The following is a 21,917-nucleotide window of genomic DNA, read 5'->3' on the forward strand; positions in this document are numbered from 1 at the left end:
TTTCCCCGAAATAAGATGCCATCTATTGATGGCGCAGCTGGGGAGGGAGGGGGGGGGGGGGGGTCCTGTAGCTTCAGCCCCACCCATCAAATTTTAGAGATGGAGGGATGGATGGAAGATAGGAGCGTCCCCTTTGAAACAGGGTTTGCCACCATGCTCCGCTTTTTAGAGCGCAGCTCTTTGGCGCCCGTTTCTGCGTTTCACCGCATCACCATCGCCGTTGTCCGTTGTAACCAGCAGTGGACACCTTAGTTGCACTTTAAGCTGCGAAAACAATGGAGCGGGAGCTTTGAAAGCAGAGGGCGAAATGGGTAAATCGGTTTTTTTAGGAAAGGAAATGACGCACTGTCTGTGTCATACATCTCGGTTGACACCTGAACCAGATGGAAGGCGCCTAACGGTCTTGGAACAACGGACACCTCAATCGTGCTTTAACCTACGTGGCGGTACCGACCGATGTGTGCTGCATGCGTTGTTATTGACAACGTTGTGCCAGAAACGCGGCGCTGTAGCCATAGGCCTTCGGCGTTGGTTGTCTTCATTGGCGTTGGCGTCGAGAACGTTTTATACTCCGATGACTTTAAGGAAAGGAAGTGCGCATAACTGGGTCCCTGAGTCAGTGGACGCCTGAATCTCGCTTATAGGTACGTGGGGTGATGAGAGAGAGGTGTGGGCTACCCGTAAGCGTTAGCGCTGACAACGGTGAGCGAATTCGCCGTATAACCATTCACTGCCACCTGCCAGGGTGGCAATGTGGGTGAGGACGTTAATGCAGATATAAAGGCAAACAAACAGCAATTCGTTACCACTCATGTGGGAGAACATCCCGTTCCTATCGCTCGTAACGCCTCCCATGGCTGTGACTACCTCGCGAAATGCTTGCATATACCTCTTTTTATTGTGAAAGCGATACTACGCGAGGTTTTGAGCCGTCAGCGTGGTCACGGCGGTAACCCCGTTTGACCTTTAGACGACCCCCGTAGTGACTTCACACCGAGTGGAGGAAAAACTGGAGACCAGCTCGGCTCGTCGGCGCGGTCCCAGGGTAACCACGGCGCGCCGCGCATCTGCTGCGCGCCGCAGCCGCGAGGAGGCGCTCGCTGTGGTGACGTCATACCAGCTGAGAAAAAAAGAGCCCCCAGCTCGGCTCGTCGGCCTAGGCTTAGACAAACTTTATTATATCAGATAATCAGGACGGCGGCCTCGCCATCCCGTCCTTGTCAGACGGCCGAGATCCCCTGGGACCGGGCGGCTTCGAAGGCATATCTGATGATCTCTTTTTGTTCTTGGAGGTCCTGGCTGCGGAGCAAAACCTCCCATGACTCCTTGCAATTCACTAAAGGTGTGGATTGGGCGCATGCCCACATCATATGGGCTAAGGTGGCTCGTTCTCCACAGGCCCTACATTTCCCGTCATTGAAGCCGGGCATGAACCTACTCAGCGTGGCTGGATTAGGAAAAGTGCCCACCTGCAACTGCCGCCATGCTACTTCCTCCTTCTTGCTCAGCTTCTTGTGCGGTGCGGAGTATTCTCTTCGACTAAGCATGTAGAACTGTGTGATATCGCGGAAAGAGTATAACCGCTCGTTTTTTGAAATGTGTCCATCCTCGGACGGAGTCGGTAAGATCGGCCATGCAGGTCAGTCCTCGGGCGAGCTCGTGGGCTCCCTCATTGCCTTGAAGGGTTTGGTACGCAGGCGTCTAAAGCAAGAGGATTGGACTCTCAATTTTTCCGTTCGACAGTATGCGTGCTGCCGCTGCTGATATCCTGCGTAAATCAAAATTGCGTATCGCTTTCTTAGAGTCGCTGATGACCACCTTTATGTCTTTTTGTGTGAGCGCGAGCGCGACGGCCGCCTCTTCTGCCGTAGTGACCGTAGCTCTTCTGATTGTGCAGCTGCTTACTAACCGGGCGCCTACCTTTGCGACCACCGCAACCTTCGCTGTTCGTCCGTGGTACTCCGCCGCATCAGTATACACGACGTCCTGGCGCCATGTATATTTGCGATGCAACATTTCTACCCTTTCTTTCCTACGTGCCTCATGAAAATCGGGTTGCATATTCCGTGCCATAGGGGGGATTATTATTTTCTGCCTCACTTCAGCAGGAATTCACACCTCAAGTTCTTTTGTCTGCGTGGGAGAATATCACAGCTGCCTTAGGATATACCTACCCGTTTTCGTGGTCGTTAATCGATTAAACTGCGCAGTGAGCGCAGCTTCTATAAGCTCGTCTATGGTATTTGATACTCCTAAGGCCTGCAGTTTTTTTTGTCGGAGCCCGTTGCTGAAGTCCCAGAGCTACCTTGACACTTTTTCTTATGATTAACTCTAAGCCCTTACGGTCGGAGACGGTGAGTTTTAGATACGGCACAGCAAACACAATCCTGCTTATTACAAAGGCTTGTAGAAGCCTAAGCAGATTTGCCTCCTTTACGCCTGCCTGCTTGTTGGCGACTCGTCGAATAAGCCTAATGGTGTGCTGCGCGCTACGTTGGATTCTTTCCAATGCTTGGGAGTTACATCTTGTGGACTGCACGTGTAGCCCCAGTATGCGCATGCAGTCCACCCGTGGGATTGCCTGTCCACCTACCTTAACAGTGATGTTCGGATTTTCCTTCTTTTTCCGGGCTTGTGCCGTCATCACAAGGATTTCTGATTTTTCAGCGGAGCACCGAAGTCCCTTACTTTGCAAGTAGTCTTCTATCGCATGCACCGCCGTCTGCAAAGCTTCCTCTATAAAGCCATCGCTTCCATGGTTCATCCAGAGCGTGATATTGTCCGCATAGATACTATAATGGAGTCCCTCTATCTCTACAAGCTTGCTTGGTAAGCCAATCACAGCTATGTTAAATAAGATGGGTGAGAGCACAGATCCCTGTGGTGTCCCACGGGCTCCAAGTCGAATCCCTTTCCGTCTACAATTGCCAATGCTGTCAGCTGTTCTGTTCGTTAGAAAATCTTTAATATAACTGTAGGTTCGGCTTCCGACCCCTAGCGAAGTGAGGTTGCCTAGGATAGCGTCGTGGCGGACGTTATCAAAGGCCTTCGCCACATCAAGGCCTACCACTATTCTCATATCTTTTGTTTGTGCCTCTATTATCTGATGTTTCAGCTGTAGCATGACATCGGTTACAGAGAGCCCCGCTCGAAATCCTATCATCGTGTCGGGATACAGCTCGTTCTCTTCTAGAAATCTGTTAAGGCGAGTTTGCACCACGTGCTCTATGAGCTTGCCCACGCATGACGTAAGCGAAATGAGCGTTAAATTTTCTAACCCCAATTTCTTCCCGGGTTTGGGTATAAAGACTACATTAGCTAACTTCCATTCATGTGGGATTGTTCCCTTTTCCCAACAGTCCTGCATGTATGCTGCCAGGTTACTTATCGACCTGTCATCTAAATTTCGAAGTATTTTGTTGCTGACCCGATCTGCGCCCGCTGCAGACTTCGTTTTTAACCTATTAATTTCGGCCCTGACTTCAGCTACGGTAATCGGGGCATCTAGTGTCTCATTTACCCGCCCACGGTATTCCGGGAGCTGGGTTGCATGTGTCGAGGCAATATACCTATCCTGAACCTTGTCCAATAGTTGGTCGTCCGTTCCCGAGTAGCTGTGTATCGCTTTGTGAAGCTGTTGTTTTGCCGCCGCTTTGCTATTGTCTGGGTCTATCAAGTGGCGAAACAACTGCCATTTTCGGGCAGTACCCATGTTGCGGTCTAAGTTATCGCACACGCTGTGCCAGTTCTGGCGTGTGAGCGCGAGCGCATATTGTTCGATCTCCATACTGAGTATAGCTATCTGCTTCAGCAGACGGTAATCCCATGTCCTAGTTGCGAGACGGTCCTCCTAGTTTTTCTTTTTGTGCCACATGTTTGCCAGCCGACGGTCTACCGCGCATGTGTTTTGCTCAGCCTCAATCTCATCGGAAGCCGCCTCCACGTCCCGTATTATTTCGCGGCTCCAAGCACTCTTATCCTCTATTCCATCCCCGGGGTCTCAGCATTCCCGGAATCTGTCCCAATTTATGAACTTGACCTTGCTTGTTTTCCATGTGGTTGGTCCTCAATTAACAACAATTTCTATGATGTTGTGATCGCTTCCTAGGTTTTCTTGAGTGTTGCACCACGTAGCATTGGTACCCTCTGTGACCATCGTAAGGTCTGTTGTTGTGTCGTCTGATATACTGTTACCGCGTCTCGTTGAAAGGTATGGGTCTGTAGTAAAGTCTAGGCTGTACTTTTGAATATCCTCCCAAAGCCTATTGCCCTTCGCGTTCGCAGTTTTACACCCCCACACCTGGTGACGCGCATTGAAGTCCCCCAGGATAAGAAGTGGACTGGACTTCGCTTTCCTTTTTGCAAGTCCAAATAGCTCCCCGAACGTGCACCTGGACTGTCTTGGATTGTTATATAGATTGAGTATGAAGACGCCCGTTTCCTGCCGTTTGTCCGGCACAAGCTCGACCAGCACGTGATCTGTGTGTGTGTACCCTGTGTCGTGTTGTACGGCCGTAACATTTCTTCTTATAAAGGTGGTCACCCGCGATTTCTCCCTACCGCTGGTGTATGCCCTATAGCAGGCTAATTTTGAGCCCTCCCCTTTTCTTGTAGGGCGAGTAGCTCCGGCCGATCTCCCGCTGTAAGGAGTAATTCTAATACTGCCCTTTTCCCCGTGTATCCTCTACAGTTCCACTGCCAGATAGTTGCTTTATTTCGTTTTTGAGGAGCCATGGTTTTCTCCAGCAGTCGCATACGTTTTTCTAAGCGTACCTGTACGCCACCCAGTCGTCTCTGATTGCTTGTCAGATGCTCAAATTTTGCATTGATTAGGTCAAACAGTTCTTGTTGCATGCACGCAGTTATGGTCTTACAAATCTTGACCATGATCATACTGCCGGGCTCTGCTTCTTCCTCCGACGTGAATAGGTCTGGAAGACTACTAAGGCATGCGTTCCCCAGATCATCTACTCTGATGCTCTCATCTTTCCTCTGAGACGCGGCGCCCGGCGAACTGTACGCGTCCATATCCTCATCTCTTTCGCTCTCGCAACTATTGCTGGTTTCCCGCGGGCGTGTGACCGTTCGCGGTCAATCTTCTCTCCTCCCGTTGTGTCTTTTCGTTGTGGTAGCCGCGGGAATGACACCGATCTCGTTCTGTGGCTGTTGTGGGCCTGTTCCTGCTGCTGATCCCATCTGCTTCGTCTATTCGTTCTAGTTGTGGTTGCCGTTTCGAATGCTTCATTCCGCAGTTTCGCCTCTCATCGGCGTTTCTTTACCATGTAGGGAGTTCGGAGGACCACTTTACACTTGTAGTCTCCAGTAAGATGTCCCTTGCCACATAGTTTGCACTTTGGGTTGCACGCGTGGTCCGCTGGTGGATTCTCAAGTCCACATCCCCTACACTTTGGGTGTCCGCTTGTACATACATCACAACGGTGTCCAAGGTTGCCACACCGATAGCAGACATCATATTTTTTCTTTTACAGGGTACACTTTTATGGGCAGCTGCAGAAGTACACCCTTCTCGGGACCGCTTCATCTCTGAACACAATGATGATTGAGGTAGAGTTGCCCATTGTCACAAAATTCGGCGCAATTTTGGAAACAAAGAAGCAAAAACAGCGCCGCGCGGACGCGTCTCGCCGGCGCGAGCCGAACGGGGGAGGAGGAAACCCCCGCGGAGCGCCTAGCCTGTGTGCGTGTGCTCTCTCTCCCCTCCACCACCGCTCACCGACACGGCGTGCGCCGAGGGAATGAGTCATCCACGCCGATTTCTCTAGAACGTGCGAGTCGTTTCTACTGTTAACCGGGGGAAGAGGGGGAAGCCTTGCGAGCGCTAAGACATGTCCCCCTCCTCTGCACTCGGACGTCGGCGACGGCGCCACGCGAGAACACGCTCGAAACTTCGAGATGCGACCCCCGTACTCTGACCAATGGGGATGCGCGGCCGGCGATAGAAAGAAAGGGAAACTACACGGGAGATGCTGCGTGTATGTGCGCGCCTACTTTGGCGCGTACAACAAACAGACGGGAGAGCGAGCCTATAAAAGAAGGACGTTGACCGCTCTCGTCAGTCCGCCTCCTCAGCTGCCCCCACTCACGCATGGGGAAGACCGCCATTGCCTTCGAACAACTGGTGGGAGGGCAGACAGAGCATCTACCCACCCCTCCACGGCCTGACCAGGGACATCAGTTCCGGGTCCTCCTACCAGCACGAGGGGCCAGGCCCAAGCGCCAGACACCTGCGGTCGGCCTCCGTCAGGAGGCAGCGGAAACCATGGAGGACGACCTGGCTGGCTGCACACAGTTGTTCACGGACGGCTCCGTCCTGAAGGGGGCCTGCCCATCTGCAGCGGCTGCCTGCATCTCACCTGCCCTGGGCGAAACAAGACAGGCGAGACTCCCCTTCGTGGCCAGCTCCACCACAGCCGAGTTGGCAGCCCTGCACCTGGCGGCGGACATCCTGGATGCACGGCCTGCTGTGCAGTCTGTGGCCATCTTGTCCGACTCCAGGGTGGCCCTCCAGCTCCTGCAGGAGCCCCGGTGCCGACTCCCCATTGTCTGCAAGCTGGCGGCGCGGCTTAACACCCTCTGCTCCCGCGGCTGCTCCATCTCCCTGGCCTGGGTCCCCAGCCATGTGGGAATTCAGGGCAACGAGGCTGCCGATGCCCTGGCCAAGGCAGCCCACGAGGCCTCCACGCCCTGCTGCACCTCAGTCGTTCCCCTGGACGCTGCCCGATCCATCACGGAGCGGCTACTCCTGCTGGAACACCCCGACACCAGGGTTGCCCAAGGGACACCCCCCCCCGCTCCTGCCGGACAAGGGACTTGCAAGACGGGAGAGGTCCCTCCTTCTCCGGCTCCGTGTGGGCTGCGCCTGGACCGGGGCAAGACTCTTCCGCAAGGGCCTGGCTACTTGTGCAGACTGCCCCCGCTGTAGTGACCCGGAGGAGACAACAGAACACCTCCTGTGCGGTTGTCCTGCCCTGGCCGCACAACAGGCTAGGCTCTCAGCTGGCTACCGGGCACTGGGTCTCCCAGCTGACACGTCACGGGCCCTGCTCTTCCCGTCCGGACCCAACACCAGCAAGGCCCTTCGGTCCCTCCTTGCCTTCCTGGAGGACACGGGCTTGGACAGCTATTGCTAGTCCTTGGCGGCTGATGACAGCGACGGTGCCTCTATAGACGCTCTTCTTTCCCTTCCCTTTACTTCTTTCTTATCCCCTCTACCTATCCTCCTCCCTATCTGCACGCCGGCAGTGGTGGTGGCGATAACTCGCCAGTCACAGGCCCGTGCTAGTTTCCTTTCCTCTTCCTTCATGCACTTACTACTACTACTACTCTCGTCAGTCCGGACCGCCGTTTAAGCTTCATCGAAGCGCGCCCGTTCGACTCCCGGGAAAACACCACTCGGCCAGCATCGGACCAACGAGGTAACGTTCGCCAGTCTGCGGGACGGCATCGTCGTGGAACTCTGGTCGTCGGACTGCCGCAGTGCCCGGTGAACAAATTGTGTTTTGTTTGTTCACCTCTCTCTCTTTAGGTGCAATATTGCCATTGTATTGTATTCTCTCTCGAGTTTAACTTTGCACGAGTTGCATTGTTTTGATAATCACTTTGTATATGTTTGTACTAGTGATTGTGAAATCCTCTGTATCGTCTGTTTGCTGTATAAACTTTGTTTTGTTTGTGAACCTTTGGCTCCGACCCATTCTCTGGCTTGCGACCAGCGAAAGCTGGGCACCGAACGCCCAAAAACCTCTTGTCACTTAGTAGCTGGTCTACGCTGAGCTTGCCACGCTGAGTCGAGGGCATCTCCTTCGAGTCCGAGACCGCTACCCCCATACGCTCTAAGGGTGTCTGGGAGCTTCCCACGTAAAAGTGCGCGAAGTCTGGGTGACACCCATCCGTCGAGCTCCAATTATCTCCGGGTTCCGAGGATCATCCAGATACCTCTCCAGTTCTTCGTATTTAATGTCCTTCTCTATGCCGTGCATCACTCCTCTTCCGTTGCTGTCTAAGGGGGATGCATACGGTGTGAGCTGAATCTCTTCAGAACCTATTTGCATGTGGGTGACTCGAACCAACTTCAACGCTCGATCTTCGTCCGGCGTGCTGTACACAAAGATGTTCTGCCTGTCGTTGATAACGATGGAATCTTGTCCCTTCCCTTCTTCGGGTCCGATGCCAGCCGCTCTCCCGATCGCCTCCAACAACTGCCGCGGTGCGACCGTGCGGAGCACAAGGCCCCCTCTGGGGCGAAAAATAACCTTTAAATCGTCTCCTGGTAGCCTTGGTTGGTTTGACGCCACCGAACGGAGGGCCCTTGTCAATCCAATCCTCTTATATGCCGTTTGCTGGTCGACCTTCTGTTGCGTTCCAGCGTGATCAGGCTCCTCCGGCGTTCGGTAGGTCTCGCGGGCTTGTCCGCGTTTACGGCTGATTTTGGTTATCCAACCGCGCTGCACATCTTCTGCGGACGAAGTTTCCACCCCCTCAGCAACAACGTCCATTTTTCCTTCACTTGCCGGGCCTAGCGTCTCGCTTGACTCGGCTTCGGCGTCCGTCGACATCGCGCCCGCCGCTCTGGCCAGGTTAGGCCTGGCGCGGCGTCCTACGCACGAAAAGTTCAGTAAAGCACGGCGTGGCAGAAAATTCACTCACTGCGGGAGTCTGGCTTCGTGAGTCTGCACAAGTCCCGAGGCGTGTAGAGAGCGAAGTGCCTCAGCGTAGCCTGATCGTTCCGCTCGATCTGGTCGCCGTTTGCGGAGGCCAAATGTAAAGCACGTCTATACGCGCCGCTTGCCAGATCCGGTCTCCGGCTCGTCGGCGCGGTCCCAGGGTAACCACGCCGTGCCGCGCACCTGTGCTGCGCGCCGCAGCCGCGAGGAGGCGCTCGCTGTGGTGACGTAACACAAAGTATAGAGAAAACTGGAGACCAGCTCGGCTCGTCGCCGCAGTCCAGTGATGCCAACCCTAGGGATTTATCCCTAGATCTAGGGGTTTTTTCTTTGCTTCAGGGATCTAGCATCTTTTTTGGGAAATCTAGGGATTTTGAGAGGCCGTAGAATTGCTACTCTAAGCGGCTTAATGGCAGGTGTATCTGATTATTTTGCGCTTGGAACAGAAAAAAACTATGAAAAATGCTAATTACTGCTCCTTTACTTTTAATGTTCTGCCGAGCCGAGAGAGTGCGAAAGCAGTTCTGCAATGCGAAATTATCGACTATAGCACAGGGAGGAAAAACGAAACCATGTGACTTTCAAACTGTTTAACGTGCGTGCCATCTCTGGCGCTTCTAGTGACTGCTCCTCTACAAAAGATGAAGTTGAATTTTAACTTGTAGTGCCTGGATCAACGCGCTACGTTTACGCTCATCGCTTACCTTTACCAAAAAGCGCTACAATTGTTCGCATTCTCCACGTATGCTAGACCACTTCATTTAAACGTGCTGTTCAACCAAAAAACATATTCCAACTTGTAAGGAATCACTTTCTGATTTTGTAATTACCAATCCTACGTCTGTATCATTGCTATGTAACTTTAACAAGATTACATTTTTGGTTATGCCAGTTTCTCGTGATGTCAATCCTTAGTAGCTCCAAAACTATGTGACGGTCTTTGATTGCGACTATGATTAATAAATAACTGTGAGGTGAGATAAGCCATTTCACCGCTTCTGAATGTTCTCTATGAGGCGAGAAGGGGTCTTTCATGAATTTAAGCATTTTCGCCTTTCTGTGTGCCTCTTAAAACAATCCTTAAAACAACCCTTAATGGTGTCTGAATAAAATACTTTCATGTGTTGACGGGGCTTAGCGGAAAATGCCGGCTCTTTCAACTTGGGATCAACTGCATTTATTTTTCAAAGGGCTGCATAGGTTCTTTGCGCGTAATGATAAGCCGGCTGAAGGAGCAGCTCAAAGGCCGGTGCGGTGAAACGGAAGTCGTCTGCTGGAAGTTCATTTTAGATAGAGGGGGAGTCGGCAGAGCGTCGTTGCTCACTGTCTTTCTCTCCAGTGACCACACGTCTCTGTAAAAGCTGGTGCCATATGTGGGCCCTTTATGTAAGGTAAATCTACAAAAAAAAACGAAAAAAAGCTGCAATTGCGGCTACCACGCTTTTATTTATCACTGACAAAATGTATAAACAATGGAGAGAGAGAGATAAAACTTTATTTACAAAGGAATTCGGGGCACGGCCCAGGGTCCCCGCACGACCCCACTGCACTCAAGTGTTTATGTTCCTAAGGTCCATAACACTGGCAGCACGGCCGGTGGCGATGGTCTGCACGGCCGGGTCCTCCGAGTGCAGCAGGGTCTCCCAGTCCTCCCAGGTCTTGAGGTTCTCTAGGTCCCGCGGGGGAGGGTCCGCCGGGCAGAGGGAAAGGATGTGGAGGGAAGAAGCAAAGGGTTCTGGGCATAGGGCGCAAGCAGGAGTGGGGAAGGAGGGATGATAGTGGGTTAGGGTAAGGGGCGAGGGGAGAGTATGTGTTTGTAATCTGCGCCAGAGTGTTGCGTGTCTGTTATCTAGGGAGGGGTGGGGCGGGAGGTAGAGCTGGCGAGAGGCTCTGTATGCCTAGGTCAGCTCACTGAATGAGTGCATGCGATCCTTCGTGAATCCCCGATCCGAGGCCACCTGAGCCCGGTTTAAAGAACCTCGGGCTAAAAGATTGGCGGCCTCGTTTCCGGGATTCCCGGAGTGCGCGGGCACCCATATCAGCTCCACTTGGCGGGGCGGGGGTGCATCGGGCGAGTCCAGTATGCCAAAAGCAGGGACATGAACTCGGCCTCGAGCAAAATTTAGAATCGCAGTTTTAGAGTCAGTTAAAATATACCGGGCTTCCGTGCGGGTTATAGCAAGTGCAATGGCGGCTTCCTCTGCAGCCTCTGGGGACGTATCTGGAGGGAGAGGTAGTGTGAGGAGGGTGGATGAAGAGGAGCCCACCGCAGCTGCTGTCGCTTCATCACCCGTGCAGGCAGCGTCCACCCATACGGCGTCCGGCTGGGGGCCGTACGCTCGATGGAGTGCCTTCGCACGGGCTCTGCGGCGCTGCTCATGGTGGGACGGGTGCATACTCCTCGGGAGCGGCCTGATGAGAAGCTCTCGGTGAAGGGATCGTGGGATGGCGAGAAGGGTTGGGTCGTTGGCCGGTATTTTGATTCCGAGGGAGTCCAGGATATACCGACCTGTGGAAGTTTTTGTGAGCCTGATGTATTGGGCCTGTCGGTGGGCCTCCACCAGTTCCCCGATCGTGTTGTGGAGGCCCAGGCCTAGTAATCTGTCTGTGGGTGTGTTGAGGGGAAGATGAAGTGCTACCTTGAATGCCTTGCGAATCAAAGCATCCAAAGCGTTTATGTCATGTTTGGATAGTTGTAAGTATGGGGTAGTGTACAGTACACGGCTGAGGACAAAGGCATGAATGAGGCGACATAGGTCGCGCTCCTTCATGCCTCTATGATGTCCCGAAACCCTGCGGATGAGGTGCGATATCGCGCCTGCAACCTGCTTGAGTTTCTTGAGGGTAGTGGTGTTTTTGCCATCGTTCTGGATGTGCAAGCCCAATACAAGGAGGGTGCCAACCTCAGGTACCGGGTAACCATTCAATTCAATGGCAATGGGGGAGCGGGGACAGCGGTGGTTCTTAGGCCGGATGAGGAGCAGTTCGGACTTCTCTGGGGAGCAAGACAGTCCGATGGTCCGTGCGTAATTTTGGGTGAGGGTGGCTGCTTCCTGTAAGGTGTTCTCTATGTCGCCGTCACTGCCGTGGGTGGTCCACAGGGTGATATCGTCGGCATAAAGAGTGTGCTTGAGGTGGGGAATAGTTGCCAATTTCCGGGCGAGGGGTATGAGGGTTATGTTAAAGAGAAAGGGGGAAAGGACGGACCCTTGAGGGGTGCCGACACTCTGAAGTGTGTAGGAGGTGGAAGACAGAGGGCCGAAGTGTATCTCAGCCGTGCGGTCAGTCAGGAATGCTTGAATGTAGGCATACGTGCGCACACCCACATTCAATGGGGATAGAGCAGTCAGGATCGCCTGATGTTCAATGCGATCAAAAGCTTTGGAGAGATCCAAAGCTAAGACTGCCTTGGTGTGACCTGGAAGAAGCGGGTCAAAAAGGTCGTGTGTGAGTTGCAGCATGGCATCCTGTGCGGATAGATGAGGGCGGAATCCCACCATGCTATGCGGGTAGAGATTGTTGTCCGCCATGTGACTTGTGAGTCTCGCTAACACAACATGCTCGAGGAGCTTCCCGAGGCATGAGATTAGCGAAATCGGGCGAAGGTTTTGAATGGTGAGTGGTTTGTTGGGTTTTGGTATAAATATTACCTTCGCGTGGCGCCAGGACTGCGGGAGGTTACCCTCCCTCCAGCACTGGTTGAAGTATTTCGTAATGTGGGTGATCGATTGGTCATCCAGATTACGGAGCATGGAGTTTGTGATTTGGTCTGCACCAGGTGCGGAGTTGGCGCGGAGAGTCAGGAGGGCCGCTCTGACTTCCGTCTCCGTGATGTCGGTGTCGAGTGTTGGATTTTCTTGTCCTGTGTAGTGCGGTAGAGGTATGGGGCCGCCTGGGGATGTGTACATGGTTTGAAGTGTGTCTAGAAGGGTGTCGGGATCGTCAATGTGTTCATGTGTGAGGCGTGTCACGTGGTGCTGTGCTGCTGATTTGGTGCGCGTGGGGTCAATGAGGTGTCGGAGGAGTTGCCATGCACGTTTGCTGGACAGGTTTCCGGCGATGCCGTCACATATCTGTCCCCAGTTGGATCGACAGAGCTCCTCAGAGTGCTGTTGGATTTGTGTCTGCAGCGCGGCCAGCCGCTTTTTAAGCGTTCTGTTGTGTTTGTTGCCTTTCCAGCGTTCCAGGATGCTGTGATAAGCCTCCCAGAGGTGGGCTAGGCGTGTGTGAAGGGTCGGTGTTTCGGTTGTAGTTTCAATGTGTCGCGTGTTGTGGTGAACGTCATGCTTGAGTGATTGCACCCATGCATCGATGTCTGCGATGGGAGTGTCTGGGAGGGCGGTGCGTGCAGCGCGAAAGGCATCCCAGTTAATGAGTTCGTGTGTCATATTTGCGTGACGGGGTGGTTTGTATGGGACAGTGATTTGTATAATGTAATGATCACTGCCCAGTGTATGTTGTGTTCTGTTCCAGGTAACGCCGCGGATACAGCGGCTCAGCGTCAGGTCCGGACTGGTGTCCATGCTGACACTGTTGCCGATCCGCGTAGGCGTCTGAAACGTGTTGTGCACAGTGAGTTGGAGGTTCTGCAGGAGCAGCCACAGCCTGCGACCTCGATGTGTCGTGGTTGTGTATCCCCAGTCAGTATGCTGACTGTTGAAGTCCCCACCGATGAGTAGGGGATGTTTCCCTGCTAGATGGTGTAGCTTTCGCAGAAGTGATTCTAGCGGGGTCATCGGCAGGGACGGGGGGTGGTATATGTTTGCTATAAATATAGAAGGAAGTGAATGTGTGTGATGTATAATTTCCGTGATCACGCAGGGCGTCTCAGACGTAATGTGATGAGTTTTGTAGGTGAGGCTGCGGTGGATGAGTGTGGACGCCCTGGGTGTGTTAGTGGTATCCGAGTGTGTAGATGTGTAGCTGGGGAGGGTTGCTCGGTGTGCAGTCTCCTGGAGAAGAAGTATGTGGGGCGTGGGTGTGATCGAGGGAAGGAGAAGTTGCAGAGGTGCGCGCTTTGCCCGGAAGCCGCGGCAGTTCCAAGTTATAATGGGGAGATAATTAGTGTTCCCCCCCGCCATATTGGATGGTGGGGGGATTGAGGAGGGTATTAAGACGGGTGTCAATTGGTATGTGTGGCTCAGAGAAGGTGTTTTGTGCTTGTGGAGGTAGGATGGGGGGAGTGGAGGAGGTTTGAAGTTGGGTGAAGCGATGGGTAAGATTATGCTTCAAGAGCTCCATCATCTTGGTAAGCATAGCATAAACAATGGACGAAACAGTGAACTGGCTGAGACTTTGTTAAAGCTGAAATGGTCGCATTAACAATTAACCAATTACAGGCTAGCGATTTTTCTTCAATCTAGGGAATTTTTGGGGTTTATGCTAGGGAGAAAACGTTCGCCTGAGTTGGCATCACTGCCGCAGTCCCAGGGTAACAACGCCGTGCCGCGCACCTGTGCTGCGCGCCGCAGCCGCGAGGAGGCGCTCGCTGTGGTGACGTCACACAAAGCGGAGAGAAAACTGGAGACCAGCTCAGCTCGTCGCCGCAGTCCCAGGGTAACCACGCCGCTGCTGCTGCTCTCTCTCTCGCCTTCCCTTCCTCTTTCTGAGAGAAGATTACGTGTGGATGTGTATATATTATAAGGTGTTTCGACCAAGGCCTCGTTTGCTTTCGCAACCTACCGGGCTTAACCAAGCTAAGCCTCTGCCAATTTTTTCAGAACCAGGCTTTGGTGCTGCAAGTCGAGCATATATTTATGTATTTCTCCGACCACAGAGCTTCCTTCATGACAATCAAGAACTGTTAATGGAGTGTTTCTTGAGGATGGAATATGTGTGAAAAAATTTGGCAGAGAGCTTGGTTAAGCCCGGTAAGTTGCGAAAGCAATAGCCCTGGCTGCGCCTGGTTTGCCTGGTGGTGTGTCTTGGTAGTGCGCTTAGTAAAGCTTATTTATGAAAGTTTTGCCCATTTGTTTTACATGGCATCATACTCACTACACGAGGGCCCCCACGTGCTGGGAGATTTATGCGTGCCTCGGTCGCCAAAACGAGCGGCTGACGCTAAGGGATGATTGTCTAGAAGCTTCCCTCTTCTTTCACTCCCACTTCCTCCCTTCCTGTACGGTGCAGTTCGGGGATCCACCGAGATGACAGAGAATTTCCTTTCCTCAAAAAGCGTTGCGTTCAAAGGGCAAGGCATCGCGCCGAACGGGTGGTGACGTTCCTCCCTTCCTGTGGTTCGTGTGTCCACCGAGATGACAAATAATTACTGCACCATGCCTTGCCCTTTTAACGCACCGCTTTTTGAGGGAAGAAAATGGCGCAGTAATTCTCTGTCATATCGGTGGACACCCGAACCGACCGCCAGGAGCGGGAGTTAGGCCGCGCTTGGTAGCTGCGGCCTCGCTACGCGACGGCGCAAGTTGGAGCCCCGCTCTTGCAGCTGTGACGTCAGACCGCTAAGCGCGCCGCGCGTGGCAGGAGCAGGAGTTAGGCCGCGCTTGGTAGCTGCGGCCTCGCTACGCGACGGCGCGAGTTGGAGCCCCGCTCTTGTAGCTGTGACGTCAGACCGCTAAGCGCGCCGCGCGTGGCATGAGCAGGAGTTAGGCCGCGCTTTGTAGCTACCGGCCTAGCTACGCGACGGGCTGAAAGTGCAAGCAGTATTGCTTTCGCAATAAAATAAAAAATTGTCTGTAATAGACCCTTTACAAAAGTTAGCGCCATCTAGTGAGAAAAACATGAACAGCGCACGGCGGCCATGTTTGGTTCAGTCCGTCCGCGCCGCCCGGAGCATAGAGCTAATATACCAACTCGCAGGACAGTTCACTGTACCCGGAGAGTACGCGCCAACATGAGCCCTCGTGGAACTCGTGCACGCACAGCGAGCTTCATTGGAATTCCCGCAAGTGATTGCTTCATTTGTTAGCATCACAACAGTCGGTGCTAGCACCAAGCTCCATTCGGAATGCCAGCATGTTGCTGCGTGCCTTTCTGCAGCCAGCGCAGCGTCGTAGACGCGCACGGAAACAAGGTGTGTATACGACCGTTCGTTTGCATTCTTGATCGGCTTTACAAGTGTCACTTGACTGGCAGATAGCTCTGACTGGCAGATAGCTCATAGAACGCGATCGCGATCACCTGAAACAGCGAGGTTGTTTTGCGTGCAATGGAGCCTTGTGAACTTCACGAAAGCTTGTGCTGAGATGGAAAATGACACTTGAGAAGGAGAAATACATGTGTAACGAACGCTAAAGCTCGAATAGATCCGTTGGAGCCTTTTGTACGTTGATTGCATTCGCCATTCTCTATTTGACTTATTACAAGGGCATGATTACCGAAGCTAGTTTTCAAACCATTGTGTGAAATGGCCGTGCATTGTGCAGATGGCAAAAAGGTTGCCTAGGGCGCCCAAGCTGCCTATTTCACGCTACAAAAGCGCCTGCCAAAGCCGCGGCGTCCTGTAAAGCAGGAAAAGATGAGGCATCACATCCAGCCCGTTTCAAAAGATGTTATCGCCTGATGACGCGTGCGAAGTGCGGTACGCGTCCAGAGCGCGCAGCTCAGGTTTGTAGTCTGTGCCTATGAATACTTGCCAGCGCGATCCACAAAATAACGAAGCTTGCGTTTCACTCTAGTGGGTTTTCTCGAATCCCATGATGGTTTCTTAGTTGACAGCCACCCGAAAAGTCAGTTGGTTTTGTAAAGATGACGATTTCTTGTTTATTTCCTCTTTTAGTAGACATTTCAGGCTTTAACCTCATATGCAAGAGCTGAAATGGGCGGCCTCGGGAAAAGGGAACTGTGCTGAAATGATAAGGAATTTTAAAAATCAGCTATCACCGCGCCATGCCTGCTTCGCGCAAGAGTTCGTGTGATCAGATTTTCCAGTATTGCTATAAAGTATAGCATCCACAGCTATAATGTGGTGCTTGTTGACAAAACCTGTTTATTATTTGTGCATGTCTCCTTCCATGGTTTCCCAAGCAACCCGGCTTTGAGAAAGAAGTGGATTATTGCAATACGCAGAGATGTGGGGAAAGACTTCACTATAACGCATCACACCACGCCTCGGCTCTCAAAATATGCCTCTAGCCGTCGCTGGCAGAAACCGTCAGGGACAAAAGAGAGGTCCCTAGACCAGGAAAGGACTTCGCTTGACATTGAAAATCCGTTCCACGCACAGTGCACTTGGCGACAACGTTACAAGCACGGACACAACGGCGGGCACTGACGGCCGGACACGGAGCGGACGGACGAAGCGATCCAAAGATGGCCGCCACCTCGGGGTCAGGCGAGGTCAGCGTGCCTGTCACTGTGGCCAGACCTACTTTTGTAAACCCTCTATTGTACACGCATGTCTTGCTCGAATTCTTTGCCTCAATCTATCGAAAAGCTGGAACAGCTGATGTGCTGCGCTGAAACTTCGCATTAGGAAGTAGCGTAATCGTCGGCAGTTTTTGAAGCGAAAAGCTTCACTACGAAGGGTCGGAAGCGAGCTTCGCGTATGCCGTGAAACCGAATGGCGAGATCTGCGCATCCGCGAAACCGAGTGACGTCACGCGCGGCGCAGGCGGCCGCTGCCGTCGCCGCCGCCTCGTCACTACATAAAAAATTGGCAGTGGTTTAGCTCTGGTTAAACCGGGTAAATTGCGTAAGCAATGGTGTGCCCGTTCTTCTGGCGATTCTTCGGCGCGTTGCCTTCGCCTGGTAGCACTGCGGCGTTCCTGAGCAGTCAGCTGTTGAGATTCATCGGTGACCGATGATGTGGAACCACTCTGCTCGGTAGAACGTTGTCGCCGAGCCGCATCCTTAGCACGACGCTTTGCAAGACGTTCTTCAGGCTCTTCTGGCGTCTCTTGTGCACGTTGTCGCTTTCTCGCTTCTTCTTGTCGTTGTCACTTCTCCTTAGAGGACTGCGTAGCAAAGCATTCACGCCAAGGCAAGCGCACATTTGTAGACGCTTAACAGCGCGGGAACATGGGCGCCGCCATATTTGGTCACGTGACAATTCTGCCACGCTGCCATGGAGTCCACAGAACGCCATCGCCCGTGCTCTAAGCCTAGGTCATCGGTAAATTGGTTTTTGAGGAAAGTCAATGTATCTGTCTCGCATATCTTGGTGGACACATGTACCTCGCCGTAACGGGAATGGAGGAAGATGGGAGTGAACGAAGAAACCGTATTCAATAGACGCGCCTTTGTTAATTCCAAACTATCGAGGTGGCATGGCGGATCAAAACAAGCAATAAAGACAAAAAGAGCTGGCATGGCGGAGTGCTCGTCTCTCACTCCGGAGACCCTGTTCGATTCCCCAACTCGACCAATTTCGTACTCGGTGTTATTTTTTATTTATGTGGTCTGACTAGAAATGAGGCTAATTGCTTCACCGATATCATTCGAATGCCACCGAAGCACTGCACGCCAATGCTGCTAACGCCGGCTTCGAAGCCCAAAAGTGGAGGACCTCCTAGTGGCGCCATCTGTCGTAGTCGGAGCAAACTGGCCGGCGCCGCTGCCACGCGGATGGATGGATGGATGGGATGGGATGGGATTGGATGGATTGGATTGGATGGGATTGTATGGAATTGGATTAGATGGATTGGATTGTATGGGATTGGATTGGATTGGATTGGATTGGATTGGATGGATGGATGGATGGATGGATGGATGGATGGATGGATGGATGGATGGATGGATGGATGGATGGATGGATGGATGGATATGGATGGATGGATGGATAGATGGATGGATGGATGGATGGATGGATGGATGGATGGTTGGATAGATGGATGGATGGATGGATGGATGGGTGGATGGATGGATGGATGGATGGATGGATGGATGGATGGATGGATGGATGGACGGACGGACGGACGGACGGACGGACGGACGGACGGACGGACGGACGGGAGCGCCCCCTTTGAAACGGGGTGGTGGCAATTGGCAACATGCTCAGCTTTTCTTTATTATTTTTTGTTTACTGTGTTGGCAATTCTCATTAAGATTCACCATTATCTTCACCTACGGTTTCCTACAATTCTAACCTCATGCCACATCTCTGCTTTTCAGCCACCAATCCTCCAATCGCTTTTTGCTAACATCCACTGCAGATTTATTTACATGACCATTGTTATCTTTAAACCCTAGGGCCTCAGAAAGAGTGACTGTGCCTGCATCGACATCCGGATGGATACCATCACATTTGATTATGAGGTGTTCAATTGTTTCCACAGATCTACCACACACTGCACATGTGTCATCTTCTTCGTTAAATTTCTTTTTGTAGCTGCGCGTTCTAAGACACCCTGACCTAGCTTCAAAAAGTAGGGCACTGCCTCTTGAGTTGTCAGAGAAAAATTCTTTCCTGATCTGCCTTTTCCAGTATCGATATAGTTCTACACTATGTTTCTTTTCCATTGAATTCATCCAATTTTTATCTTCCGCGTTTTTAACCTGTCGTTTAATGCTCTTTCTTTCTCCGTCCTCATGACCGGCATACTTACTGGTTAGTTTTCTAGTTCTTTTCCGCCACTGTGAGTCAACGCTCTTTCTGTATAAATATTTAAATACCTTAGCTGCCCACCTGTTATCGTCCAATTTCCTCAGGCGTTCTTCATATAGTATTTTACTCTTAGCTTCCCGTGCTTCGAACGATGCCCAGCCCATTACCCCTTGTACTGCCTCGTTTGTGGTTTTGCGTGGGCACCTAGTGCTAATCTTCCGACAGCTCTCTGATTTACGTCTAATCTCGACTGAACTTCTGCCCTTAAGCACAGAACCGCATGGCCGAAAAGAAGTCCCGGCACCATTATTCCTTTCCAAATACCTCTTAGCACTTCATATTTGTTGTAACCCCATAATGCCCTATGTTTCATTATCCCGGCGTCTCTTCGTCCTTTTGCCCTAAGAGCCTGTTCATGCTTTTCCGTGTATATCTGCCCTTCGTTTAGCCATAACCCGAGGTATTTGTATTCGGCCACATTGGGTATTTCGTGGCCTTGTATTGTAAGCACCTGATCAGTTGTATCGTTAAAAATCATCACACCTGATTTAGTTGCGCTAAAACTGAATCCTAGAGCGTCTCCTTCGTCTCCACAGCAATTAACCAAAGTTTGTAAATCTTCCTGGCTATCTGCTAACAGTACAGTATCGTCCGCATACATTAAACCCGGGAGTCGCTGCTCAACTACATCTCCGCCTAATATGTACGACAGATTATAACCTAGATTACTTTCTTCTAGCCTTCTTTCCATATTTATCACGTAAAGCATGAACAGCAGTGGTGATAGAGGACAACCTTGCCTTAATCCTTGTGCACCCCCACAGTTGTGGTACTTTTTTTCCCTTCTCACGTAATTTCAACTTCATTATCTCGGTAGATTTCCTGTAGAAAATCAATTACCTCATGACCGATACCAAAATCTTTCAATATGCTCCACAGGAGTTCCCTGTTCACGTTATCGTATGCACCGCTTATGTCCAGAAAGGCTAAAAGCAGAGGTCTGTTTTCCGCCTTAGCTATTTCTATGCATTGGGTAAGTACGAACAGGCTATCATCTAAGCGCCTACCCCTTCTGAACCCATTCTGAACTTCTCCGAGTATTCGATTACCTTCTACCCATGAACAGCTGCATTTTTAATTTCACCGCCTGCGTTGCCAGCCTGTACATAACAGATGATATCGTAATCGGACGGAACGATTTTATGTTCATGTTATCTCCTTTCCCTTTATAAGTCAAATTCATTTTACTCTGTCTCCAGCTGTGCGGAATTTGCTGATTTGTTATGACTGTCTCCAATGCTTTTATCAGCGCTTCCTTGCTTCTTGGGCCAAGTTCATTAATTAGCTTAATTGGAATTTCGTCTATCCCTGCGGATGTGGTTTTAGGAATATTCGCTTCCGCCTTTTCCCAGTTAAGACTAGTCAGTTCTAAGCTGTTCTCTTTTGTGCTGTCCTGTGTTGCCGCCTCACTTGGGGAGATTACCCCATTGTCGTTGCTAAAAGACGCAGCTATAAATGACGTAATGTAGTTCACAGCATCGTCTCCCTCTAAACATTTTCCCTCAGCATCTATAATCTGTTCCTGCGTTCTTTGATTTGTTTTTCCCAACCAGCTTATATGGTTCCAGAATTTTCTTGGCCCCCCTTTATTTGCCTCGCGAACCTCAGCCAGCCATTTATCAGAGGACTGCTTCATTTTAGCCTGGACTAGGACCTGAACTTGCTGTTTCTTTTGTCGATAAGATTCTCATTTTTCGCCTATTTTCTCTTCAGATAACTGCGCCCTCTTTGCTTCACTGTGTTCCCTTCAAGCCACCCTTCGTTGTTCGATGGCCTCCTTAATTTCCATATTCCAGCAGCTTCGTGGCTTCCTCTTTCCTCTCCAGCAGTTTACTCCTTTCACTTGTTTCGCCGCCGCGGTGGCTCAGTGGCTATGGTGCTCGGCTGCTGGCCCGAAAGACGCGGGTTCGATCCCGGCCGCGGCGGTTGAATTTCTTTGGAGGAGAAATTCGAGGCCCGTGTACTGTGCGATGTCAGTGCACGTTAAAGAACCCCAGGTGGTCGAAATTTCCGGAGCCCTCCACTACGGCGTCTCTCATAGCCTCAGTCGCTTTGGGACGTTAAACCTCATAAACCAACCAACCAACCTTTCACTTGTTTCATTTTTGTAGCGATGATCAGTTCGAACTAATTATAATCCCACTTTTCCATGGGGCGTTCCTCGATTACTTCTCCTATATCGGCTGATATAAGCGCGCCAACGCGGCGCGCCAACGGCGCTGCCATCTGGCGGAGCGCGGCTGGAGTAATTAACGCCGTTCAAGGTCAACCGTGGCCACCGCCGGGGCCAACGTTACTAGATAAAGACAGTTGATGATGATGATGAAAACGTTTATTTAAAGCCACAATGCCTTAGCTGAAGGGAAGGCTGATCGGGTCCCTAGTCCGGGACGCCGTTGGTAGAAGCCGCTGCCCGTGCTCATAAAGACAGTTGGAAAACTTGCTCCGGGTATGCGGCCCCTTTCTGTCGCCGATTTCATCTCAAAGAGATGCAAGCGCCATCTCTCAGGTAGTGGGAATATCGCGTTTGTTTTCTCATGGCCTAATCTCAGAGGCCACAATTTCTTTTCACCGCCACGGCGCCCATTGGCTGCGCTTGGTCACAGATTGCTGCGCGAATGATTAACGTTAGCTCGCGCCTCGCATCGTCTGCGCCGGGGGCGGCTGCTTCT

At 51.8% G+C, this 21,917-nt stretch overlaps 1 protein-coding gene across 1 annotated transcript; it reads left to right on the forward strand.

The window, feature by feature from the left end:
- Positions 1 to 6,106: 6,106 nt before the first annotated feature.
- Positions 6,107 to 6,943, forward strand: LOC149362856 (uncharacterized). Its single transcript, XM_089568395.1, has one exon. The coding sequence runs from the start codon at positions 6,107 to 6,109 to the stop codon at positions 6,941 to 6,943; it is 837 nt and encodes a 278-aa protein (XP_089424521.1).
- The last annotated feature ends 14,974 nt before the right edge of the window (positions 6,944 to 21,917 follow it).

This window comes from Amblyomma mixtum, chromosome 2, assembly GCF_055824585.1.
Source record: "Amblyomma mixtum isolate Tamu chromosome 2, ASM5582458v1, whole genome shotgun sequence".
Lineage (NCBI taxonomy): Eukaryota > Metazoa > Arthropoda > Arachnida > Ixodida > Ixodidae > Amblyomma > Amblyomma mixtum.